The 27,771-nt window shown below is 44.8% G+C and overlaps 1 protein-coding gene across 10 annotated transcripts in view; it reads right to left on the bottom strand.

The window, feature by feature from the left end:
• NCOR1 (nuclear receptor corepressor 1) overlaps nt 1-27,771 on the bottom strand; it is a 320,571-nt gene that overhangs the window by 81,064 nt on the left and 211,736 nt on the right. For 7 of the 10 annotated variants that reach the window (XM_075335195.1, XM_075335194.1, XM_075335193.1 and 4 more), the window contains 7 exons: nt 19,380-19,442; nt 11,086-11,225; nt 7,044-7,170; nt 4,653-5,205; nt 3,113-3,242; nt 2,702-2,897; nt 1,423-1,593 (listed from right to left, as the gene is read on the bottom strand). In XM_075335195.1, coding sequence (XP_075191310.1) covers nt 1,423-1,593; nt 2,702-2,897; nt 3,113-3,242; nt 4,653-5,205; nt 7,044-7,170; nt 11,086-11,225; nt 19,380-19,442 — 1,380 coding nt within the window. The remainder of the gene's footprint in view (nt 1-1,422; nt 1,594-2,701; nt 2,898-3,112; nt 3,243-4,652; nt 5,206-7,043; nt 7,171-11,085; nt 11,226-19,379; nt 19,443-27,771) is intronic. The other 3 variants (XM_075335198.1, XM_075335201.1, XM_075335203.1) reach the window with 1 other exon arrangement.

Genomic DNA, 27,771 nt, shown 5'->3' with positions numbered 1-27,771 from the left:
GGAGCATGCCGGGGGCCCTATATGGGCCCACTTTTCTTCCATCCGATATAGTCAGCAGCTGCTGCTGACTAAATTGTGGAGCTATGCGTGCATGTGTGCCTCCTTCGCACAAAGCATAAAAACTGAAAAGCTCGTGATACACGGGGGGGTGTATAGGCAGAAGGGGAGGGGCTTTACACTTTTAAGTGTAATACTTTGTGTGGCCTCCGGAGGCAGAAGCTATACACCCAATTGTCTGGGTCTCCCAATGGAGCGACAAAGAAATTTGCATTTTTAGCTTCAGTCATGTAGCAGAGTGCAGAGAGCTGTCCCCGCCCATACCAGGCTCTCAATAGAGATTGTATATTGACTGTGAGGTGTCAATAACAACTGCAGCGTACAGGACAACATGGCACAAGCCAGCTAGCCAAAGCAATGCAAAGAAAAGATCAGACTGTGACAACACAGGCATGCCTCAACTTCCTGTCTTAACCCTTACAGCATGCTATGTTCAGCTTATATAGCAAAAAGCTGCTGACAGATTCCCTTTAATGCGAACAGATCGACTATATCCAAGTCATTTCGCCCTTATTTACTGGCTCAAGTGCACAGGAATCACGATCATTCTGTCATCATAAAGGATCATCTCATCAGCGTGTAATGTACTGCAGGTAATGATTTTTTTATTTTTCTTTTGTCAGCATGAACAATTTAATGAATGGGTGTTCTGCTCATTCATCAGCATGTTGACATGGGAAGATAATTGGGAATCAAGGTTTTTACAACTGCTCATTCGGTGAATAATCATCTAAACTTATTATTACTTTAATTTCCTTTTTTTTTTGGTTGTTGTACAAGAATTAGCTTTTTTTCTGGACTCACTTTATGGAGTTCAATGGTACCTGTATAAATATGTGGTCCGATTCTTCAAATCTTTTCCACCAGTGTTCTGGTGTAAAAAGCTTTGAAAAGTAGTAGCATTTTGGCGCACCTGAAGGCTGAGCTAAAATGTTGTGATTTTTGGCACACTCACACTAGTAATTTGGAGACTGCAACTCATCAAATTCATTAGAGGCGGAATGTGGCGGAATGTGTTTGCCAAGCCACAAATCTTACTCTAGCAGGGACTGGAGTAGGATTTGTGGTGAAGTGCACATGGAGGTGTATGCCACTTGTCTAACACTCCTGATTCATTCAGAGAGCACACCACTCCATGAATCAAGAACGTCTCACTCCAGCCCGTCTCCTCAATCAAGATCAGAGTGAAGATTGCAGGACTTGATGAACAGGGGCCATAGTATGCGGAAAACTCCTTCTAGTGGTGGAAAGCAGCATCCAGATTATGGCAGTGTGAAGGAACAAACCATAACCAGCTCTACAGATCACATAAGCTGCAGAAAAGAGACTTAAAAAAAGTGCTGAAATATGTGCAGTCAGCAGTACCTGGGGGGACGCAGTAGCGGACAGGATTCAGGTCTGCTTGGGAGGAGGCTTTGCCGACTTCTCTGGGAGACATCCTATATGGGGAAATGGACCGCGCAGCATTTTGCATTTGCGCTTCATGCTCTAGGGCTCGCTTCACTTCTGCAGCATAAGGCATATACACGGATTTTCCTGCCAAGAAAAGAGAGTTACCTTGTGAGAGACATTGACAAACTGCAATGAACACAGAAAGCAATTACACCACCAGACCAAAACGAGAGCTGGCAACCATTTCTGCTTCCAATATTAACCCCTTCCCAGTGCAGCCAATTTTCATTTCCTTGCGTTATAATAGTTTTCCTATTCCAAGAGGCATAACTTTGTTTTAGGTTTCCGATAACATAGCAATATGAGGGATGAATTGTAATTTTGATTGATAATGATATGCCAAATTCAGACCCAGCACTCTCTGATGGGAGACATTGCAAGAGTGCAATGATTAGAATTACTCATTCTTACCAAAAGGGTTCTCCCCTACTTGGAATTGGATGCAAACATCAAAAGGAGCAGAAATATCCTATAGGTTCAATATTTTAAATAAATATTATATATATATATATATATATATATATATAATAATTTATATTTATTTTTAATTGAGTATCACAATAAAATGTTCAGGAGGCCTAACAGAGAACCAGCCGTTAATTATTAATCAGCCACGTAAGCAATAGAGGGCCACATGAAAGATAAAGGTTCCCACCGTGTTTGTTACCTCATGTGAGAACGTTCTTGGTTGGCACGAAGCCTTTAGTGGTCAGTGCCAGGGTAAATATTCTGGGATTTGTGTAGCAACACTGAAAACAGAACTGCTGAGCCACTGCCAAGAGTTCAGGAGCCTGGAAAATGTCCAGCCTCGGAGAGATCTGTATCCGCATAATCTGAAGAACACTTCCCGATGAGAAACAAATCACATGGCGGCTCACATCAGTCCTGCTCAGTGTTACATCGCACAGAGGTAAGACCTCAGGACACTTCAAGCCTAAAGGTGCCCTGAGATAAATGTTGGCCGGCAGCCATTTCTCCGACCTCCCTACAGACACTCACATTCAGAGCGGCTGAACAAGCAAGTGTTGAAAAAGAGGAGAGAGGCAGAAATCACTGCCAGACACCCTGCAATCGGCTTGAGCCCCATCATAGCACTGTTATTGGTGCTGAACTTGACATGCCCAATCCGTCTCTTCACGACATCATCTCTCAGCCGTCAAGAGGCCCCCAATACACACACAAGAGTACTCACCTTCCCATTCAATGCTCGGGCTCTTGGACAAGTTGGCTGGGCTGGCTGACCTTCGCTCCATACTAAGTTGTTCCTGCCTCTGCCTTTGCTCTTCCAGCAAGTTGTTTTCATGCAAAGACTGAAGATGTCGCTGGTACAAGGAGAAAGTATTTGCCGTAACTGGTGCCCCTGTTAGATTTCCAGGGTTGCAAGAAACCTAAGGCAAAAAGAAAACAGATGTGAAGAGGTGCCAAGCATGGCTTCCATAGAGCTATGGAACACTCATGTAACCCCCTCCGATCATCAGACCTGGGGAGCTAAGACCCCCTTCCTTCGTTCCTCTCTGTACTCCTGCAGTTACTGCAGCCCACCTTCAGATGAGATAATACTGAAGCGCATGATAAGTTTTTTCCTTTTCAGTCGTACACTTACCATGGGTGGAATAACAGCAGCACGATGGTGCAATTGCTGCAGATCCAACGGGCCTTGCTTCAATGAGGGGGATATCAGGATTGTTCCTGCTGGGTTCAACAGTGACGGCTTTGATTCTATCGTGTACACTCTAAGAGGGGAAAAACGTGATGTAGACATAGAAACACCTGATTGTATAATCTATCGTAGTACCACATATAGCATACAAATTAGGACTACAGAAGTAACAGTAAAATTAGATAGAAATCTTTATTCCAAAAAGCATGAATATATCAAGAATAAAAACTGAGGTAAAAAAACAAACCAGAGATGAATGCAAAACAAGCCATGATTGAGTAATGTAGTAAAGAATTATTATCGAAAAGCGATCGATAGATAGATATATCTCTCTATATATATTTTTTTTTATATATATATATATATATATATATATATATATATATTATATATCTATTTCTATAACCATATCTATATCTACACACACAATCCAAGGTGCTAGTGAATTGATGTATAAATATCTATGACCGAGTATGTAGACTCATATATTACAATATACATTGAGAGCCAAAGTATGGCTACAAGTGGGCAAACACAGAAAGGTGTATAAATGATAAGATGTGAATTAAATATGGGCACCAACAGGTACAGAACAATGTATTCAAGAGAAATATAAAGGCTATGTCAAGGCAAGAAGGATATTAAACAAACCCAATCAAATGCAATGCATGTTACCTAGAGGCGCATTTCACCATGGCTTCTTCGAAGGGTGTTGGAATCCTTAGACTGTAATATGTTTTACATACTGTAACTCTCCACAGGAGGGGGTCACAGATATTTAGGAATTCATTAGCGCGCGTGTGCGTGTATATATTTATTGATACTATATCTTGTTGATATTTACTTTATACTATCACCCAATCATGCTTTGCTTGTCCATCACCTTTATGTTTTTATCCTTGATGTAGTCATGCTTTTCTAATAAAAATTTTTATCTAATTCTATTGTTACTGTTATAGTCATAATTTGTAATATACTGTATATATATATATATATATATATATATATATATATTATATATATTAGATAGATAGATATATATATATATATATATATATCTATCTCCTACAACCTACAATAGCCCTCAGTCCAGTACACCACTGCGCAACCAGCTCTGTCCTCACCTATTGTACCATCACCCATCCCCTGTAGACTGTGAGCCCTCGCGGGCAGGGTCCTCTCTCCTCCTATACCAGTCTGTTTTGTACTGTTAATGATTCTTGTACGTATACCCTATTTCACATGTAAAGCGCCATGGAATAAATGGCGCTATAAAAATAAATAATGTGTATATATGTATATATATATATATATATATATATATATGTGTCTCTCTCTCTCGCTCTCTCTCTATATATAATATAATATAAAACACACAAATCTACATCTATATTATTCGTCTGGGCCTGTCCCCTCCCACAACTCTTGTTTTGATGCTGTGGCTACCATCATTGTAGGTCTTATATCATTGTGCCCCCCTCACCTTGACCTATCAGGCTCTCCATCTACATCTTCATCGGCACTGCACGTGGCGCTGGAGTCGTTGTCGGAGTGTGAATCCGTCCTTCCATGGGTTGGCATCTGGTTGGTGGAGTACTCCATATCTGCCGGTTCTGGTTTCTCCTTACTCCTTTCTAGCTCTCCATCTTTGGTATCTTCCTCTATTTTGACTTGGGCACTATCTGGTAGCTTTACATCGGCCTCAACAGGTTCCACTTTGGTATTAACTTGGAGACTTGGAGCTGGTTGCGGTTCTGAGCTTTCTTGCCTCTCCCCAATCTCCATTGCCTCCTCTGGTTCGGTGTTCATTTCTTCTTTCACCTGTAAGTCTGGGTACTGATTCTCAGGGGTCTTTGTATTTTGGGTGGTAGTAGAGGGGGATGCACAAGATACAGCTCTGCTAGAAGGATCTTGTTCAGGGGACATGGCTACGGGCAATGAAGAAGTGGTTCGCTCTGTGGCTTCATCAGCTTGTTTAGCCTCTTCCCCGGGCAATGGAGATGGCGCACTTTCAGTGTCTGAACTGTTTTCTGCACCTGCAGCAAAATGTAATTAATAAATGTTAAGAGGATTTTACACAAATTGTTCGCCAGGAACTGGTCCTACCACAAATCGCTGCAGTTTCTACTCAATCATTAAGTATGTTTGAAAACCAGTCCTAGTTACGGCAAAACTGGATGTTGCAGCTAATCAGCCTCCTTATGGATGCATTTTTGCATTCAATGAACCTTACACTTACAGCATATAGCAAAAGAAAGCCTAAGACATAATATAACCGCGTATCAGAAATAGTCCTTGCATCGTAGAATAACTGCTGAACCAGAGCTCATTACAGTCCCTAACGTCAGCGGCAGTCTCTGCCCCAGTGCCCTGTACAGAAAACCTATAACCCCAAGCTTACTACGCCCCTGGCTATGTGGAGCATGTGTGCTAGTAAAGAGGATTAATAGACAACTGAAGGCTGAGTTTTCTGAGGTTCTTTCTTTTAACTCCCTCATTGATTTAATCTAAGCGTTCCAGAGTTGTAAGTATCACAAAGCAAAAAATAGCAGCGAGGAGCAGACAGATCTATTTTTAATGCAATTAACTGCAAAATGTGGGATTAACTTCCTATATCTAGGGCCACGCAACCCGAGCCACAGGAAGCGAGGACCTAGGAGCATATTAAAATGAGAAGTCCGGGGGCTGGAGGAAGCACTAGACTTAGCCTAAGCCTCCTAAAATAAACCAAGGCAGGTTGAAAGGTCCCCACAATAAGACACAAGACCTTTCTCTTCATGGCCAAGAGGCCCCATTTCTCATCCCCACTATATAGTATTGTACTGCCTGCAGGGCAAAAGTGGTCAATGTGCCCAATCATCCAACCATCAAGTGTGAGATGTGTGGGGGTCTTTAGGGGTGTCTCCATACCTACCAGTGTCAGTCTATGTCTTCAGTGGTAGAGGAATGCTCTCACAAAGCCGAGCCTTTGGAGCCCAACCACATAATACAGAGCAGGGCAGGGTGATACAGCCATGGTGGTATCCTATTATCTACCTGTACCATGTAAGATGGTGCAAAGCTAAGGGGGGGGCTTTACACGCAACAACATCGCTAACGAGATGTCGTTGGGGTCACGGAATTCGTGACACACATCCGGCCTAGTTAGCGACGTTGCTGCGTGTGAAACGCACGAACAACCGCTAACAATCAAAATTACTCACCATATCGTTGATCGTTGACACGTCGTTCTACGTGTGACACTGCAGGAACGAGGAACACCACCTTACCTGCGGCCGCCGGCAATGAGGAAGGAAGGAGGTGGGCGGCATGTTCCGGCCGCTCATCTCCGCTTCTATTGGGCGGCCGCTTAGTGACGCCGAACGAAGCTTTCCCTTAGAAAGGAGGCAGTTCGCCGGCCACAGTGACGTCGCTAGGCAGGTAAGTACGTGTGACGGGTCCTAGCGATGTTGTGCGCTACGGGCAGCAATTTGCCCGTGACGCACAACCGACGGGGGCGGGTGCTTTCACCAGCGACATCGCTAGCGATGTCACTGTGTGTAAAGTGGCCTGTATTCACAGGGGACCTAATCCATGGGCCTCGTCAGCAATCTGGCTTTAGGACAGGAGCTGCGAGAATCGCCTCTTACCTCCTGGAATTTGCGGATCTTTTTTTTTTATTAACCTGCCCAGCACAACATCATCATTGAGGTGTGACACTACGCCAGGCTTTGATGCCAGGAGAACAGGGGATTCTCGGGGCTCCCATCCAGCTGCCGCCAGTCACTTTTATCCATTGTAAAAGCATTTCAGTTCCATCATTCACCTTGTACATAGCAAATATATTATTCTTTAAATGGATTATTAATCTACATAAAATGCATATAACCCTTACCATCACTGTCCTCCGGGTTATCCTCATCATTCGAGCCTTCATTTTCATCATCTTCCTGGGCAGATACAGTAGAGGCCACGCTTTCACACTGGGACACATCTCTCTCCTCACGTGGCCTTCGAGGAGACTGAAAAGGAGATCTTATGTCAGGGTTTTCTCCCCACTGATTTGGGCCATAAGAATCACCACAATGGTTACCAAAGCCATGGCCAGTAAATGGAGGCCCACAACGTAAAAGGGACAAATATTTCAATTCAACTGATATAGAAAATTATTGCAGTAACATGGATAATGCAACTCCTTTTAAAGGGAAAAGTCAGTAACAATTTTTGCTAGACAAACCCAAGTGGTATTGCAGGATAAGGCACTGAGCAAGAATTACTCCATCACAGCAAGATTTGCCTTATTCATAAGTAAATTATATTGCAGGTGCACTGGAGGGAATATCGATGTATGTGGAGCTTACTCTTCACTCTCCGCGCCCATCTCTGCTTGATTGTCAGTGGAGAAAGTCTCTTCTGTGTGTCGTCACCTCTGCTCCCAGCCAAAATCTTAAAGGGAACCAATCACCAGGATTTTCGCATATAAGCTAAAGCCAGTGCTATACTGGCACTATCAGGCTGATTCTATACATACCTGTAGTAGTCAGCTCGGATGTATAGGTTTTGAAACACAAGCAAGTAAAGTTTATAAAATTAGCTGCTTGTTCAGTGACAGCAGCTGAGGATCAGATAATATCTGGGGGTATTCATAGTTATCCCCTCCCCCTGTTAGAATTAGCATAAGTATTATACAGATGATTCACTTTGTCTCTTTCAGGACCTGTGTGAGGTCATATCCATGTGACCAGAAGGGACGGGGCCTCAGCCAACAAATCTGGATACCAGGTCACATGGGTATGACCTCACCACAGGTCCTGCAAGAGACAAAGTGAGTTGTTTGTATAATACTTATGCTAATTATAACAGGGGGAGGGGATAACTATGAATATATTATCTGATCCTCAGCTGCTGTCACTCAACAAGCAGCTAATTTTATAAACTTTACTTTTTTGGATTTCAAAACCAAAACATCCGAGCTGACCACTACAGGTATGTAGAGAATCTGCCTGATAGTGCCAGTATAGCACTGGCTTTAGCTTATATATGAAAAATCCTGGTGATTGGTTCCCTTTAAGCAAGCATCCTCATTTGGCTGGTGCATGTGCAGTACAAGACCTAAGATTTAGGGGATACACTGTGGCATACATCACATGTGGCAGTCAATAGAAGAGCAGCATGTGTAACATTTCACTCAGGAGCAGAAGTAGCATCACACAGCAGAGACTGAAGAGGAGCCATAGCTGCAAGTGCAGAGATATACCCACCGATGCAGCCATAACTGCAAGTGCACAGATACACCCACAGATGCAGCCATAACTGCAAGTGCACAGATACACCCACAGATGCAGCCATAACTGCAGATGAACAGATACACCCACCGATGCAGCCATAACTGCAAGTGCACAGACACACCCACCGATGTAGCCATAACTGCAAGTGCACAGACACACCCACCGATGCAGCCATAACTGCAAGTGCAGAGATACACCCACCGATGCAGCCATAACTGCAAATGCACAGATACACCCACCGATGCAGCCATAACTGCAAGTGAACAGATATGCCAGCCGGTGCACTTCCAGTCTAAATTGCATGTGAACTAAGGCTAATCCTGGTGATTGGTTCCCTTTAAGCAAGCATCCTCATTTGGCTGGTGCATGTGCAGTACAAGACCTAAGATTTAGGGGATACACTGTGGCATACATCACATGTGGCAGTCAATAGAAGAGCAGCATGTGTAACATTTCACTCAGGAGCAGAAGTAGCATCACACAGCAGAGACTGAAGAGGAGCCATAGCTGCAAGTGCACAGATATACCCACCGATGCAGCCATAACTGCAAGTGCACAGATACACCCACAGATGCAGCCATAACTGCAAGTGCACAGATACACCCACCGATGCAGCCATAACTGCAAGTGCACAGACACACCCACCGATGTAGCCATAACTGCAAGTGCACAGATACACCCACCGATGCAGCCATAACTGCAAATGCACAGATACACCCACCGATGCAGCCATAACTGCAAGTGCACAGACACACCCACCGATGTAGCCATAACTGCAAGTGCACAGATACACCCACCGATACAGCCATAACTGCAAGTGCAGATACACCCACCGATGCAGCCATAACTGCAAGTGCACAGATACACCCACCAATGCAGCCATAACTGCAAGTGCACAGATACACCCACCGATGTAGCCATAACTGCAAGTGCACAGATACGCCCACCTGTGCAGCCATAACTGCAAGTGCACAGATACGCCCACCTGTGCAGCCATAACTGCAAGTGAACAGATATGCCAGCCAGTGCACTTCCAGTCTAAATTGCATGTGAACTAAGGCTATGTACACACGTGGTGTTTGTTTTTGCGTTTTTCTTTGATTATTTTTATCAATAAAAGTAAGGAAAAAGCATCACAGCAAAGTCTATGAGAATCCTGACTTCCTGTGCACACGCTGGTTCTTTTTTCCTTGTAAATTTTGTTGCTGAAAAAAGAAGCAGTGTGTCAATTGTTTGTGTTTTTTTTCTGTGTGTCTATAATCTGCTGCAGAGCTTTATCACTACAGTGGATTTTATCCCAGCACTTTTCCTCAAACACCATGCATACAGCTCTCCATAGCTCAGTAACCCGGGGTCATCATGGTGATGACCCAGGGTTGCCATGGCAACGATCTGGTACCTGTGATCGCATTACAGGGACCTGATTGCCAGGGAGAGGTAAGCAATTCCTCTCCCTGCCTCCTGATCGCAAAATTGAGGGAAAATGGCCAGGAGCGGCACGGCACCGCTCTGAGCATCGAGTCGTGTTCTGGCGGCGATTGCGGAGATACAGCGCCTGAACCCCCGCGATTGCCATGACTTTAAAAAAAGAAAAAACATACAAAAATCTGGAAAATATGCATATGAAAAAAACCCACAGAAACGCAATTAACAAAATGCACGTTTTTCCAGCCAATACATGCTTTTTTATGTGCAGAAAAAAAGCACATAAAAAAGCTATGTGGGCACATAGACTAAGAGACAAATTTCAACAACAAAAAACAAACAAACAAAAAAAAAAAAAACGTGATAACATTGGCAAAGGTTTTGACCCAGATCCAGATATGTGATGGTCGGACTGCAGAGACTGCACATCAATTTCCTAAATAAAAAGAAGCGCTTGGTCGAATGCTGCCTTCACAGACCAATGTGTCTTAGGCCCTGTGCCCACGGGAGCTTGCTTCTGCGGATTTTGCCACGGAAAACCTGCAGATTTATCTGGATTTTCCAGATAAATCCACAGGTTTCAGCATGTAGACAGACACTCCCCATGTTATCCTATGGGACATGGGGAGTGCTGTGTCTATGCTGCGGAATGTGCGGTTGCAGAATATTGTGTGGATATCCCGCAGCCGCACATAACTGCATGTCAATTATTCCTGCGGCATTACCTGCGGAAATCCCCTGCTTTGGCCCATACTTACCTGCCTTGATAGCAGACACCCGGTCATTTTCCCTCGGTGCACAGAAGCAGGAAGGAGGAGGTGGGCGGGGCCTGCACGAGCTCCGGTCATGTTACAGCCGGAGCTAGTTCAGGCCCGCCCACCTTCTCCTTCACAGTGTAAACACGGCTGGAGACGGGAGAGAAGTGCGGCGTGATGGAGGTATGAACGCACCGATCACTCAGCACTTGTTCTGCATTGAGGATGCAGTGCTGAAGTCATGGTACTGTATCCTCAATGCAGAATGCCCGCAGCATATCCGCAGGACATTCCGCAAATAAGCCGCAGCATGGAAACAGACAAAGTTGTGCTGCGGTTTTCTGGGAGCTCCTGTGGAATGTCCTGCGGATATAACCGCAGGACACTTTCCCCCGTGGGCACATTGCCATAGAGACATAAGGCTGACACCTTTAGCAGTCTGTCACGTTACCTCCTCAGCGATCCTCACCTTCTGCTTGTGCTGCTGCAGTAAGTTGTCCAGGTTGTGCCTTCGTTTGTAATTAAAGTAGAAGTTTTTACACTGGGCTTCACTCTTCGTTCCAACCATCTTGGCGATAGCCCCCCAGTTACGACCATGTTCCACCAAGCCTGCCGAAACAAAAGCACAGACCAATGGGACCTCTTTGAATTAAAGGATTCTGTGGAGTGTAGTAACCTAAAGATATGGTGTGTAGTAACCTAAAGGAAAAGTGTTAACATTAATGACATTTAATAGAGGATCTCAGATTAGAAGATCTACAATACTCAAACGTGTGACGGTATACACCGGGACACCAATTTCAATCAGGATAAATTGTTAGGTTACACAGCCTCGTGCGCCATCAGGAAGACTACAGACGTCATCTGTGCCAGGAGCTGCCTCTGCACATACACATGGGGACCCTACAGAAGTGCATTAATATCCACATGGACCACTGAAGATTGAAAGGGAATGACTATAAGCAGATCACAGGATCTCTGCAATCTGTACGGAAACCTGGACACAAGTGTTTAAACCCCCTTCAGGGTCACAACAGAGGTAATTAAAGGGGTTTTAAGCTTCAGAAAATCCCTACTTGTCAGAATGGCCAAATGTGGATAGATTGATCACACAATGTCTGGCTCTCAGGAGCACCAGCAATCAGCCGTGATCTACATGGGGACCTGGCAAAAAATGGGTCATAAAAAGCGATCAGCAGAAAATGACCTTTTCTTGAAAACAAGTTTTTGTGTTGAATTATTCTTGATTTCACATAACTATATATACAGTACATCACCGTATGTATGACAACATCCACAGGGTACAACCTGAGCACCCAGATGAGAGCCCCGAATGTCAGGGGTCTGGGAACGTTTTCCACCTTCTGTGGGATTGCCCAGAAAATTAGGGGATGCTGGGCCTAAGACGTTAAATTCCTACACAATCGCATGGGAATCCCCCTCACAGGTGACCCTAGGACTTGTCTATTATTAGCAGAACGTAAACCATACAAAATGACTGCAGATTATTCTGGACTGAGGTCACAAATGTGCGTCACTCCGAATACCAACCCTCCCGCCATGGAAATCGGCAATAAACCTCTCCCTTTTCTAAATAAAAATGATCTTAATATGCCAGAGCCACCCTGGAAAGTTCACCAAAATTTGGGGCAGATGGATTGAATCGCTGACTGCATAAAAAGTGAGGGGTGTGGTGGTGGCTGACCCGGGGAGAAGGAGATTGGGGCTTTACTTTCTTCTATGTGATCTTGAAACCCACCGGTAACCTATATCACGAAATAAAAATAGACGGGCAGCAATGACTTATTTAACTTGATTTTCCTTCTTCCAATCTATATTGCTCCAGAATATCTTTAACCCCTTCAGCCCCAAGCCTATTTTGACCCTCAAGACCAGGACATTTTTTGCAATTTTGACCAGTGTCACTTTATAAGGTTATAACTCTGGAACGCTTCAGCGGATCCCGGTGATTCTGAGACTGTGACATATTGGGCTTCATGTTAGTGGTAAGCTTAGGCCGATATTTTTTGCGTTTCTTTGTGGAAAAAAAAAACAGAAATTTCGCGAAAATTTTGAAAATTTTGTAATTTTCAAACTTTGAATTTTTATGCTCTAAAACCAACGAGACATATGACACAAAATAATTAATAAATAACATTTCCCACATGTCTACTTTACATCAGAACAATTTTTGGGGAAAAAAAAAAAAAAATTAAGGAAGTTATAGGGGTTCAAAGTTTATGAGCAATTTCTCATTTTTACAACAAAATTTACAAAGCCACTTTTTTTTTTTAGGGACCACATCACATTTGAAGCAATTTTGAAAGGTCTACATGACACAAAACACCCAAAAGTGACACCATTCCAAAAACGGCACCCCTCAGGCTACTCAAAACCACATTCAAGAAGGTTATTAACCCTTCAGGTGCTTCACAGTAACTAAAGCAATGTGGAAGGAAAAAATGAACATTTTACTTTTTGCAACAAAAATGTTAAATTTAGCCTCAAATATTGCATATTCACAAGGGTAGCAGGATTAAATGAACCCCCAAAATTTGTTGGGCAATTTCTTCTGAGCACGCAGATACCTCATATGTGGCGAAAAACCACTGTTTGGGCACACGGCAGGACTCGGAAGGGAAGGAGCGCCATTTGACTTTTTGAACAGAAAATTAGCTGGAATCGTTAGCCGCACCATGTTGCGTTTGGAGAGCCCCTGAGGGGCCGAAACAGTGGAGTTCCCCCACATTTGACCCCATTTTGGAAACTAGACCCCTCTCATGGAATTTATCTAGATGTTTATTGAGCACTTTGAACCTCTGGGGGCTTCACAAAAGTTAATAAAGTTGAGCCGTGAAAATAAAAAATTTTTTTTTTACCACAAAATTGTTACTTCAACCAGGTAGCTTTTTTTCCACAAGGGCATCAGGAACAATTGCACTATAAAATGTATGGTGCAATTTCTCCTGAGTACACAGATACCTCATATGTGGTGGAAATCAAATGTTTGGGCGCACAGCAGGGCTCAGAATGTAAGGAGCGTCATTTGACTTTTCAATTGTATGGGATAATTAGCGTATTCCATGTTGTGTTTGGAGACCCCCTGAGTTGCCAAAACAGTGGAGTTCCCCCACATGTGACCCCATTTTGGAAACTACACCCGCATGGCATAGAAAAACAAATCAGGGCGCACGCACGGAGGAGCGGCGGAGGAGGGGGGGGATGAGGGGGAAGGGGAGTGGGAGGTGAGATTGGGGATAGTTACCTTACAGGATGGATCTAGGCAGCAGGATCACAGGAGATGAAGGAGGCAGCAGATCACAGGAGATGAAGGAGGCAGCAGATCGGGGAGGGTTAGAGGTTCGAGAGGGAGCGCAGATCACGGGGTAGACAGGTGAGGGAGCGCACATCACGGGGGTGACAGATGAGGGAGCGCACATCACGGGGGTGACAGATGAGGGAGCACAGATCACGGGGGTGACAGATGAGGGAGCACAGATCACGGGGGTGACAGATGAGGGAGCACAGATCACGGGGGTGACAGATGAGGGAGCACAGATCACGGGGGTGACAGGTGAGGGAGCACAGATCACGGAGGTGACAGGTGAGGGAGCACAGATCACGGGGGTTACAGGGGAGGGAGCACACATCACGGGGGTGACAGGGGAGGGAGCACACATCACGGGGGTGACAGGGGAGGGAGCACACATCACGGGGGTGACAGGGGAGGGAGCACACATCACAGGGGTGACAGGGGAGGGAGCACACATCACGGAGGTGATAGGGGAGGGAGCACACATCACGGGGGTGACAGGGGAGGGAGCACACATCACGGGGGAGACAGGGGAGGGAGCACACATCACGGGGATGACAGGGGAGGGAGCACACTTCACGGGGGTGACAGGGGAGGGAGCACACATCACGGGGGTGACAGGGGAGGGGGCGGGTAGCCGATCACGGCGGTGAGCGGTGGGGGGGAGCGCGCAGCACATAACGGAAGAGAGGGGAAGCGCAGCACATAACGGAGAGTGGGCGGTAGACGATCACGAGGGGGAGGGGCCGGGCAGCACATAACGGAGGAGAGGGGGCGGGCAGACAATCACAAGGGGGAGGGGCCGGGCCGCACATAACGGAGGAGAGGGGGCGCAGCACATAAGGGAGGAGAGGGGGCGCGCACTGCCGATCACGAGGGGGAGGGGCCGGGCAGCACATAACGGAGGAGAGGGGGCGCGCACTGCCGATCAAGAGGGGGAGGGGCCGGGCAGCACATAACGGAGGACAGGGGGCGCGCACTGCCGATCACGAGGGGGAGGGGCCAGGCAGCACAAAACGGAGGAGAGGGGCGTGCACTGCCGATCACGAGGGGGAGGGGCCGGGCAGCAGATCGGAGAGAGCGGTAGCACTGTGGCAGATGGAGGAGGGCAGCGGCGGCGAATAGGTAGGCTTTTCGCCGGTTTCATACAGTGCAATGGCAGCGCGGCAACTTCCGGGTCCCATGCTCCCGTCACATAACAGCATGGGACCAGAGCTTGTCGCCCTGCTATTGCACTGTATACACTCACTGTATGAAGGTGACGGGGGCGGTCACCGGCAACAGGTCCATGGTGATTGGAGAGATCGGTCACAAGGCCGATCTCTCCAATCTGAGCTGCTAGAACTGGGGGAGGGTGATCCAGTGAGGTCACCCAGCTCCAGCCAATGGCCAGTGCTACAGCTGGATTTCAATGTTACAGCCATTTTAAATGGCTAGAACATTACAGTGGCTGTGATTGGCTGACTAACGCCGCTCAACCAATCACAGCCTCCGTAGGTCCGGGAAGGAGGCACCACCCCTCCTGAGGTCAGGTACAGGTCCCCTCCTTCCCGAATCTGCGGATTGTGTTAACCGATCGCAGTCACCAGGGGGCTCCGGTGCCGCGATTCCGCCATGACGGAAAGATCCGTCCTTGGTCTTTAAGGCCCAGGGCCCATGACGGATCTTTCCGTCCATGGTCGTGAAGGGGTTAATACTTCATAATTTCTTTTTACTACAAAGTCCTATTGTTATACACATTTACATTAGCCTCAATCTTTTATATTGATGCATTTAATGTGTTGGAGGGGAGCAGGGTCAGCTGTGCCATTGCCCATTGTGATTGGTGGATCCTGTGTTATCAGCGGTATATAGAGGTGATAACGAGCCTTAAAGGGAATCTGTCACAAGGTTTTTGCTTCCTCATCTGAGAGCAGCATAATGTAGGCAAAGAGATCCTGAATCTAATTATGTATCACTTAAATTACTGGGTGCAGGCGTTCTGACACAATCTGAAGTTTTAGATTTAGCAAAGCAGCAGAGCTCACCCCAGGCTCTCTATACAGATTGTACATTGAGAGTGATGTGTTAATCACAGCAGGGTGATTGTAGTCTGAGCAATGATAAGATCTGCTGCCTAAACAAACATAGCAAATAAGCATAAGAGGACCTTGACAAGATGGGCATCCCTGAATTATCTGTGTTAACCCTTGCAGCATGCTGGCTTCGGCTTACATAGCAAAAACCTGCTGACAGATTCCCTATAAAGGGACATTCCTGTAAGAACAAATTATAACTATCCATTGGGTTGTAGTACTTCTACTCCAGCGTTTCCAATGACTACACAACTGAAGCTAAAATAGTTGAATAAATGAATGAAGATAAGGTACAGGTCATACTTTTGTCTTCCTGCTCTTTCTATGACACTGATAAAGGTAATCGAGCACAGTGCTGCCCTTGGGCTATCATCAAGTATCTTTTATGTCATAGAGTTGAATGGATCTGCAGAGCACATACGTGACCTTGGCTGCTACCAGTATCTCCTCCTACAGATCTGTGGCCATTGGAGAAATGGAAACACATCTCCCATTGTGATGGTCAGTTTGGGTCCCAGTGATGACAACAATCAGATATCTGAGTAATGCAGGGATGAAAAAATGCTCTTTATAACTGCTCTATCATGGTCGTTATCCCCTTTCAACAAATTTTCTTACTACCCCAAGATTCAGCACTATCTCGCCATCGCCGTTGCGCAGGCTCTGTTGTTTTGCCTGTGATGTTAAGTTAGCTGCAGCCAATCACTGAACTCAGCTGCTGTGGACTGCACAAGTCGCTGAGCTCAGAGATTAGCTGCAGCATTGTTGATGGGACATCACGACGACTGCAGCAAAAAAGAAGAAACAGACTTACGAGACGGGGACAGTGACAAACACCCAATGATAACAAGTAAAGCGAGGTGGGGGGGGGTTCAAACATAAATGAGTGTATGGAAAAATGTAAATTAAAGCAGACAACCCCCTTTAATAAATTACTGTCCTGAAGACCACCAACCTAAAGATACATCCCTTTAGGCCTAAGCCACACGGCGAGAAAATCGGTGCGAATGGAGTGCGATAAAACATCGCATTCCACTCGGACCAATTCTAGCCTGTGTCAGCACTAGTGTTGAGCGGACCCGGATCCGCACGGTTTGAGTGCCTGATCCGAGTCCGACCAGTACCCGGGATGGGATTCCGGATCGGATCCGGGCTTCCGCGGCAACCCGATCCGGATTATAACCGATCCGCTCAACTCTAGTCACCACCCATGAGCGATTATTTTCTCACCACTAATCGGATCGAGAAAACAATCGCAGCATGCTGTGATTATAATGCGAGACTCTTTTCTCCCGAACCCATTCAAGTGAATGGGCGAGAGAAAGATCGCACTGCACTTGTGGTACACCGGTGTACTGTGCGTGCAGCACGAGAATCGCAATAGCCGGCTACGGAGGAGAGAGGGAGAAAAAAAATCCCCCCCTCCCCTCCTCAGAGCCGGCCCTCCCCTCCGCAGTGCTGGCCCGCCCCTCCTGAGAGGCGGCCCGTTCCCCGCAACTGAGGTCCGCTCGCATGGTTGGACCGCAGTCGCAGGAATACTAGCATGACACTTGGCTCCCGCTGTGATGCCAGCGCGAGTCGAGTGTCATGCGAGCATCGGAGTAGTGCCCCGTGTGGCCCTGGCCTTAAAAAGATGGAGTACATGAAAATGTGTTTTCTAAACGAATCATCATCCTCAATGGCAAGGAGTGATAGAGTTTCTATGCATGTAAATCATGAATGGAAATACACAATATGGTATAGAGATCAAATCACACACCGTAGAATAAAAATAAGTCTGCGCTTCCATCTGACAAACAAAAATATAGCACAAAGCAAATACCAAAATCCGCCTTCCAGTGAGAGTCACATCATGTGCCATACCAATCTGATCGTACCGCTACACCGGATGGTGGACGTTTTATGCCTGAAATGGGATGCAAGTGTGACCCATGCGAATGGCTGGCGAGAATCGTACAACCGCCACGTTCTGCACCCCAGCTGCTCCGATGTTCAGCATTATAAACCCACCAACGCTTGCGAGAATGACATATTCACTGCTTGTACCAGCTATCTTCCTGAAGTCAAAATTATGGAACCCACCACGTGAGACTTTTTTTTTTTTTTTTTTTTTTTAAAGGTTGCATTAAAATTAAATAAAAAATTAATCACGCGTTTTGGCTGAGCCAAGTTTTCATTGCAGAAGCTTCGGCTGGTAAATGTCTTCCAGAGTCACTCGGGCTGTCAGTTTCTTTCCTTCCTGCTCTGTTCACCTGAAATGAACTAACGCCATGTGTCGAGCCCTGCCAAAACTCTGCGCTGCCCCGCTAATCATATTGTGTGACTGTATTAGCAAAGGATTATTGAGTCAGCCCAGGTAAAGACTTTTTGCCTTCTTCATGGAGGTCAAAGACGCCAGGAATCTTTTTTTTTTGCCATCCAATATCTCGTTTTTTTAACACCCAAAAATGATCATAGGCATTAAAATCACACCATGTAGATAATTTTGGTTTTCTTTTGTGCCGATGAAGAGCATGCATGCACATAAAACACATGCAAATCAATCACAATGTACAGAGACCACTATAAAAATAAGAGGTCAGGATGCAAAAAAGATAAGAATCCAAAAACATTACTGTTACATATAGTGCATGTCACGTCGATACATTAAAAAGTAATTAAGAAATCATCAATTATGTAAATCAGAAATAGTCGTCAGAACTGAAGCTGCAAAATAAAACCTGCGTCCGAGTACATCATTGCACCAAACCAAGATAAGACGAGAGGGAAAGAAGCCTGGACCGGCATCCGAACTTCTTCGCGGCATATAGATCATGAATTATTATTATTTTTATTTTTTTTCTACAGCCTCAGAATTCAATTATTAATGTTTTAATCTATAAATCACTGAAAATTGGGGAAAACGGCGTCTTCAGCAGCCTCAAGTCATTGCTATTAATGATTTACAATGCAAGCTTGTAGTGTCAAAAATGCATTTTAGAATATTAATACATATTTTTGGGGTGCTGCACTTTTCTTGGAGGAAGCCCCCAAAAAGGAGGTCAACATCTTCCAGGACAGCGAAAATAAGGAGAGTACAGGGCCCCAATCAGATTCACAGCACAACCGGTAGCACTATTTGTGACCATGTGACCTGCTTTTTGCCAATGTAGAAAGGTATTAGGGGCACTGAGCCCTTTGGGCTACAGCGTGTAGGAATTAGGGGAATGCTGAACAGCCACATAGCCACATATAGCAGTACAAAGCAACGTCTAAGAGCAAACAAATGCCACAACTACATCAAAACAACACACAAGACAAAAAAAAAAACTACTAGATCAGCAGCGTCTACAGCTCGCCGGAGAAATCCACAGAAGCCAAACGTGAAAGCGTTACCTTTTTTAGCAATTTCCATTTCTTCTTCAGTCCAACGGGAGGTCTCCACGGTCTCGGCAGAAGCTGAAAGCACAATACAGCAAATCCCATCAAAAAGAAAGACCTGGATTTGCATTACGAGCACCAATCCTACAAAGCCCACACATAGTTATCCATTTACGTGCAGGCTTCCTCCGTAAAAGGCATTCGAGGGGAAAGAGAGGCTTGAGATGAAGGAGGCAGTCGCACCGGATTTTGACAAGAGGACTTGTGACAAGCTAGCGGGCAATGTACTAACCGCTGAAAACCTCAGCTTCACAATGACTGATGAACTGAAAGTATGCCCCAAAACACATCCGTGCAGAGTAGTAACACTGCCGAATGACTACAAAGAAAAGCAAAAACAGCCTCATACACCAAATCATAACAAAAATATACTACTCCAAAAAATGCTCCAAAATATAATATCCACCACAAATAAACCTATGCCCTATACCAGCAGACATGGGTCTACTACGCAAAGACAAAATCTGCACAAAGGAACAGAAACAGGACTCCAAATGTCCCTACAGGGGCGCAAATGGGGAAACCAGATCAAGCAATGTATGACAAGGCATGGGTCATGACAAGTACGCAGCAAAAGCAATAACTACCCGATCAAAAATATATCCCAACTGCGAGAGAAAAAGGGACGTCACGGCTAATATAATTCGTCTGAGTCTGAACTCGAGGCCATTATACAACCTATAGGACAAACTGAAACAAACAGAACAATAGTACGAAGCACAAAACTAGTACAAACATGCACGTAGATGGTGATGTTCCCACATACTACACATCAAGGGTTTCCATTTACTACAATTGCAAATTTAACGTCGTGGAACGGCACAAATAGAAAGCAGAAAACACAGGGTTAATGTAGAAGATCTACTGCAGACAACAGAAAATGGAACAGATTCCCAAAACATCCAGATGTCTATGGCGCAGAGGTAAATGAAAGCCTGTGGATTGCTGTGGATCATTGCTCCACTTTTGGTTTGCACATGCCGGGATGCCCAATGTCCTGACCCTCAGTGCATATTAAGAGTTGGTGAAAATATCATGTTTCATTGAAAGGTTAAAAAAAGAAATAAATCACAAAACACAAATGTACATGCGGTTTAATGAATATAATTTGTAGCAATGAAAGCTCCAAATGACTGATAACTAAGTATCGCCTCCTGCCCACACTCTGGGTCAAAAGAAAATATTTCCCTGCCTGTTGGGAAGGACAATGTGGATGACCTTGAATCTTTTATTAAAAAGGTTTTCCACTACTAACGTCATCCCCTTTCATTTGTCCTAACTCTTCCTAACTAACAGTTTCCTAATATACTTCTGCTACTTACGTTGCCCCTGTAAGGCTGCTTTCACACATCCGGTTTTTGCTGTGCGGCACAATACGGCGCTTTGCGGGAAAACTGCATCCGTTTTTTTTTGCCGCCGGGTGTGGTTTTTCCACATAGACTTTTATTAGCGCCGGATTGTGCCGCATGGCCTTGCGTTGCGTCCGGTTTTTGCTGGATGCGGCATATTTAGCTGATGCGGTGGCCGGATGAAACGTTCAAGTGAACGTTTTTGTCTCCGGCGAAAAAAAACGCATCGCGCCGGATTTGGCGCGATGCGGCGCAATTTACAATGCAAGCCTATGGATGCCGGATGCGGCGTGCTGTGGCAAAAACCGCATCCGAACGCCGGATGCGGTTTTTTGCACTGCGCAAGTTCAGTATCAAGCCGCATCCATCAAAAAATGGACGGGCCACATGGAAAAACTTATGCAACGGATCCGGGTTTTTTTTCGCCACATCCGTTGCATAGGTTTTTGAGCCGGATTGAGACGCACTGCAAAAACCGGATGTGTGAAAGCAGCCTAAGCTGATCTCTCTGCGGCTCCTATATATTCCTATGTTGATGTTTTAGGTTTGAGCATTCCAGTCTAGAGACCGGAATCGGACAAACTGAGCAAAGTGTGTCATGGTGGGTGCAGGGCTGACTCTCTGAGTGTCAGCAGTCTGAGCACGCTTACTCTCATAACACACTCTCCTTTCAGCCTGCTGTACAGCGCGGTGCTTCCATGTGACAAGTGGTCCAATGTGCCAATCATTAGATATTAAATCACATCGCACGATTTGCAGATCACAGTGCTTGTCACATGAAAGCACTGCACTGTAAAGCAGGCTGAGATGACAGTGAAGTGTGAGCCAGGCAATGCATGCCCAGCTGCTGTCACTCACAGAAAGGCAGCCCTGCCCCCACCAGTGACATGCCCTGCTCAGTTTGCTTGATTCCTGTCTCCAGACTGGAATGATCAAAGCTAAAACATCAACATAGGAGATGCAGAGAGATAAGATAACAGAAACAGGGTAACTGAAGTATATTAGGAAGGGGTTACTTAGGAAGAGTTAGGACAAAAGAAAGAGGTTCAAATTAGTATTTGAAAACTCCTTTGAAAGAAAAAATATTGACTTTTAGGCTTTAACTACATAGAGATTTTTTGTAGCACAACCACGATATAAAAGATTACATAGAGGCTTGGGTCACCCCCTGCATTTAGGGCCCGTGTAGTACAAATCTGAGGTGCATTTTTAAATATTGCTGTGGCTTACTGCTGCATTAGATAATAGTTTCTAATGGCTTGCTGAGTGACAGTGCTATTCATTACTATCAATGCAGCAAAAGCCACAGAAACATTTAGGCTATGTTATCACGTAATGCAGAACCATGCATTTTTTCCATTCCACTTCCATGTAGAGTCTGAAAAGAATAAACACATATAAAATCACTGGTGTTTTAAAGGGACAAAGCACAGAATAACTGTTCAAGTCAAGTACAGATGCTCGGTGCACCCTTGGAATGGGAAAACATTTAAAGGGAACCTGTCAGGTCCTGTATGCACCCAGAACCAAAAGCAGTTCTGGGTGCAAATTGCTAACCCTGCCTAACTGTCCCAGCCTGTAGTAGCATAGATACAGGGATCTTTAGAGAAAGGATTTGTGAAGATCCCATATGATATGCTAATGAGGCCAGCGATTAGGGTACCTTCACACTTTAGCGATGCAGCAGCGATCCGACCAGCGATCTGACCTGGTCAGGATCGCTGCTGCATCGCTACATGGTCGCTGGTGAGCTGTCAAACAGGCAGATCTCACCAGCGACCAGTGACCAGCCCCCAGCCAGCAGCGACGTGCAAGCGACTGCTGCGCTTGCACGGAGCTGGCGTCTGTAAGCTGCGGACACTGGTAACTAAGGTAAACATCGGGTATGGTTACCCGATGTTTACCTTAGTTACCAGCGCACACTGCTTAGCGTGTGCAGGGAGCAGGAGCCGGCACTGGCAGCGTGAGAGCTGCGGAGGCTGGTAACGAAGGTAAATATAGGGTAACCACCTTGGTTACCCGATGTTTACCTTAGTTACAGCTTACCGCAGGCTGTCAGACGCCGGCTCCTGCTCCCTTCACATTCAGGATTGTTGCTCTCTCGCTGTCACACACAGCGATGTGTGCTTATCAGCGGGAGAGCAACAATAAAAAAACGAACCAGGGCTGAGTGTAACGAGCAGCGATCTCACAGCAGGGGCCAGATCGCTGCTCAGTGTCACACACAGCGAGATCGCTAATGAGGTCACAAAAAACGTGACTCAGCAGCGATCTCAGTAGCGATCTCGCTGTGTGTGAAGTACCCCTTAGTCGCAAGGGCTTTAGTTCCCTTTGCTAAAAAAAGAACCAAAAGAACCACATAAACAGAGCAGATTGTGATTACATATTATTTTGCATTACAAGTGATTGCACTTCTGATATGAGCGCTGATCGTGTGTGACCTCGCCTGGTGAAGCGTTGTATACAATCTTATAAAACTGTAGCTGACACATGAATAACTAACGCTACAAAAGTCTCAGTGTACTTCTGCCTTAAAGGCACTGTTCAGTGATAAAATGTTTGCTGGGATCTGCATCGAGCAGAAGATCAGAAATGTTTCTCCCAATTACAAAATGCCATGGAAGGTCAGACGCCCGATTGCAGCTCCATGCATTCTCTGTTGCTGCCAGAAAAAGCCAAGTGCAGTGCTCGGCAGCACATATAGAAAGAATGGTCGAGCAAGCTCACTGCCGCTCCATTTTATTGTATTTTTGCATTGTATTTTTATCCACGGCTTGAGTGGTGCTTTAAATTTAAGACCCCTGTCAGATACTCAGCCTCTGGTGTTTTCACCTTTTTCCAGCGTTGCTTTTCTACCGGGGCGCCATCTTGTGCCTGTTTCGTCTGACTGGCCGAAACTTAGACGTTACGTCAGAAATGCAGAATGCAAGTCTATGATGGCCAGAACTAGGCTTTCATAGAGTTGTATTCAGTTGTCACCTCCGGTGCCCTTTATCAAAAACTGGAGCAGCCGGAAGGTCACAAAGTGCTGGAGACCAACAGAAGCGGCGCCGAAAACAGACGAAGACACCGGAGGGTGAGCATAAGACATGAAGCAGGGAATTTAGACTTAAAGCACCACTCCAGCGCTGAAATAAAAAAAAAAAATGCTGAGTGGTGCTTTCAGGATATAAACATTCTCCAATCCATGCGGGTCACAGTGGACAGACCCCACAACTAATAGGTTATCACCTTATTAAAGAAGGAAATAACTTGTTTTAGGGCTCTTGTCCACTTGAGAGTAAAAAATCCCTGCCATATTCGGCCAGAAAAGTGAGTCGAGTGTCCTGTGTATGATCTGCGTATGGTCTGCGTACGGTGCTTTTTCTATCTCTCACATAGCATCCGTATGACATGCGAGTGCTATGTGAGTGCTATGCAAGCAGCGGTGGACTGGCTACCGGAGGAATCTCAATTAATACCAGGCCTGGCCGCGGTTACCTGCACTGAACTCTGAGCTCTCACCTGAGCTCCGGAGTTCAGCCCAGCCTGTCTGCTGCTGTCATGAACTGAACAGCAATTGCCAGGGAAGAATCACTCGGCGCTCGCTGTTCAGTCCAGGCTGCACGCCAGAGCTCAGGTGACAGCTCCGGAGTTCAGTGCATTTAACCACGGCCAGGACTGGTATTACTGGAGATTCCTCTGGGCGGCACACACAGCTTGGCGTTCATCCATGCTGGACGTTTATCGGTCCGTCCTTGGGGCAATTCTGTTATCTATCAGTCCTGATTTGATTACTGATATGATGTTAAGTACCCTATGAAGACTCCCCTGATGATTACTATATGAAACGCGTCGGGAGGTACACACTACCGCTTTTCCACTTGAGCAAAGTAATGGTATTTATGTAGGACCTGTGTAGGGTCACCTCTGTTTGAGCTCTATCTGGACATGCCCTTGGAAGCACGGTAAGACCGTTTTTCTTTCTCTTATTCATGGTTGCAGTCGGTCTATGGGAATTACTGTTGTAGCAGGTCCGACGTGGCAACCATTGTTTTTGCTGTGTCTCTTAATGCAGTTATTCTGTGTGACTTGGTTTCATACTTCCTGCATTTTGTGCCTAGTGTTCATCTTTGAGGCTGTTATCATCCTCCGTGCAGCCCATAAGAACACCTTTTATTCTTTTATAGTGGCAGTCCACTTTTAATGTATACATATTAAAAGTTATGTTTTAGGAGTTTTTGTTCTCTGGCTTGTTGCCCCCAGTTGCTATTTACTAGATTCCTCTGGTAGCCAGTCTGACGCTGTATGCAAGACATGCGTATGCTATCTGTATGACATGCGTATGCCACCCGTATTCTGATTTTTTTCTCACTACCATAGGCTTGCATGGGGGTGCGAGAGCTGAGACTCTGTGCAAATCGCAGCACGCTGCGATTTCACCGAGAGCACGAGCCGTGTCGTATAAAATTAAGCTAGTGGACAATGCCTCATAGCTTAACACTGGTGCGAGTGCGATCCGATTTTTTTTTATCGGATCGCTCGCATTCGCACAGGAAAATCGCAAGTGGCCAAGAGCCCTTAACCTAACAAATCCTTTACATGGGTTTTACAGGATTAAAAAATCAAAACACGGCTTCTTCCTTTCCGTACGATTGCGACATCCGTCTGAGGTGTGTATGGTATTTCAGCACTGTTACAGTTAATAGCGTAAGGCTGTGACATGCAGCCATTACACAAAATTGTATATTACGTGGATCGATTCCTCTAAAGGATGAGTGACCGCACCCTCACACATCATAGCGCACACAAAGAATAGAGAACAAATCCTCTGGACATTACGTCACCGGTCTGACATTCCCTAAATCACATAGCGGACTTTCTAAAAAGCCACAGAAGGAAGGAACAAGTAGCAACTATAATTACAGATCAGTTATTGGCAGAGGGAGAAGGAGACGACTGCCAGATCCACAATGCAGTGTCCTAATATTACATAATACACAATTATCCGATATAAGCATAGCTTTTGGATGAAGGGGGATCAGTTCCTCCATTTACAAAATATAGAGGACGCATTGTTGTTACCTGCCACTAAGACCTAACTGCACCTACATACTGTCATTTTCAGGCTCCTGTTAAAATGCTTTTCTTATAGGTTTTGATGATAGGGTGAATGTCTAAGTACACTACAACATTGTGTGGCCCAAATGAGGCATCTTGCACAACCCCCCAGTCCTGGTCACAGGATGGCACTTCATTTAACATAGGGTTTATCATAGCTAACCTACTAGAAGAGAAGATTAACTTTCTTTTAGTCAGATCTACAATGAGTGTAAATGTCTTGTGGAAAGATGGGAAAGCATCTACAGTCTCAGAGAGGGCAGAGAAAACAAGCCAGTAAAAAAGGAGGAAAGCAAAGGAGGAAAAATAGGTGCATGATAGAAGGTGTGCTGATATACAAGCTAAAGAAAAGAGCAACACCCTGTATACACACAAAGTACAAGTCCAGCCTACATTACTGGAAGAGACACTCCGACAACAGAAAACTCATGGGAGTGTCAGTCTGAAAAATGTTCAGTTTGAAAACAGCAAATAGAGGGCAGCTGTTATAACCTGCCCAGGCAAAGGAACTAATGCACTAGCAGGATGCAGCAAGACCCCCAATAAGGTGGAGACATCACAGTCCCTGTATAATGCACTTGGATAGTAGTGGTGCAGCCCGTCGAATAGTATGGGCGAGATTAATAGTCTGCTAACCAGTTACTGTGCACCTACAAGTGTGAATGGCGCAATATACAAGCCACTTGTGTGCAATTTTATCATCCAGCAATCGCCCCTTGCATCGATTGGAAGTGGAAGTGTAAGAGTGATTTCCTTCTTTTGCACCTGTGATGCCCCCACCTTATTGGGGGTCTTGCTGTACCCTGCTAGTGCATTAGTTCCTTGGTAGGTTATAACTGCTGCCCTCTATTTGCTGTAAGTAATTGTTTAATTTTTGGAGGAGATTTTATCCCTCTTATTGTTGCTTTTTTTTTATTGAAAACAGAATATGGGTCTAAAAATGTATGTAAAGCGCTATGGAAATAATGGTGCTACATAAATGAATAAATGTTATTATAGGATTATAAAAAATGAATGAAGGAATGACTAATAACAAAGAATCAAAAAAGTACTTTAGAATTTTTTATTCTCGTTTTTGCCTTTCTGCTTTGCAATAACCCAGTATTTTATGGACATGGCTGAATGAGGTTTATTTTTGGTCTTGTTCTTTTGTCAATTTTTAACTGTCCACACCAAATAACTTTGTATGAATTCACTACATTACTATGGTCAACTGCATAAATAATGTGTGTGAATTTTTTTTTTTGCATATAGAAAAATGCATTTTATATATAATAAAAAAAAAAAGATATATATATATATATATATATATATATATATATATATATATATATATATATATATATATATATATATATATATATATATATATATATATATATGTGTGAATTTTTTTGTTTCTTTTTGTGGTGCCAGGTATGGAAAAAAAAAAATGCAGCAAAATAAAAATGCCATCAGAAATAAAAATAAACTATTAACAGTTCTATCAAATACCAAAATGCAAAATGAATAAGCAAAGAGAAAAAACGAAATCAAATCAATAGTTGCTGTGACCGCCTTTTCCCTTCTATTCTTCTAGGTACACTTGTACGCAGTTTTTAAAGGAACTCGGAGGAGAGATTGATCCAAACATTTGGGAGAACTAACCACAGATGTGTGTATGTATGTATGTATGTATGTATGTATGTATGTATGTATGTATGTATGTATGTAGGGTTGTGCAAATCCTTCTCTCTCTTCTGAGTTTCTGAGTGCTGAGTTTCTTCAAAAATTGTGTGTAAGTGCATCTAGAACAATTGATGCTGTTTTGAAGGCAAAGGGCGGTCACAGCAAATATTGATTTGACTTTAATTTCTTCTCTGTTCATTCCCTTTGCATTTTGTTAATGGAGAACACTT

The sequence above is a fragment of the Anomaloglossus baeobatrachus genome, chromosome 2 (genome assembly GCF_048569485.1).
Source record: "Anomaloglossus baeobatrachus isolate aAnoBae1 chromosome 2, aAnoBae1.hap1, whole genome shotgun sequence".
Taxonomy (NCBI): Eukaryota; Metazoa; Chordata; class Amphibia; order Anura; family Aromobatidae; genus Anomaloglossus; species Anomaloglossus baeobatrachus.
Note: the sequence above shows the minus strand (reverse complement) of the source record. Positions and strands in the feature narration are given on the sequence as shown.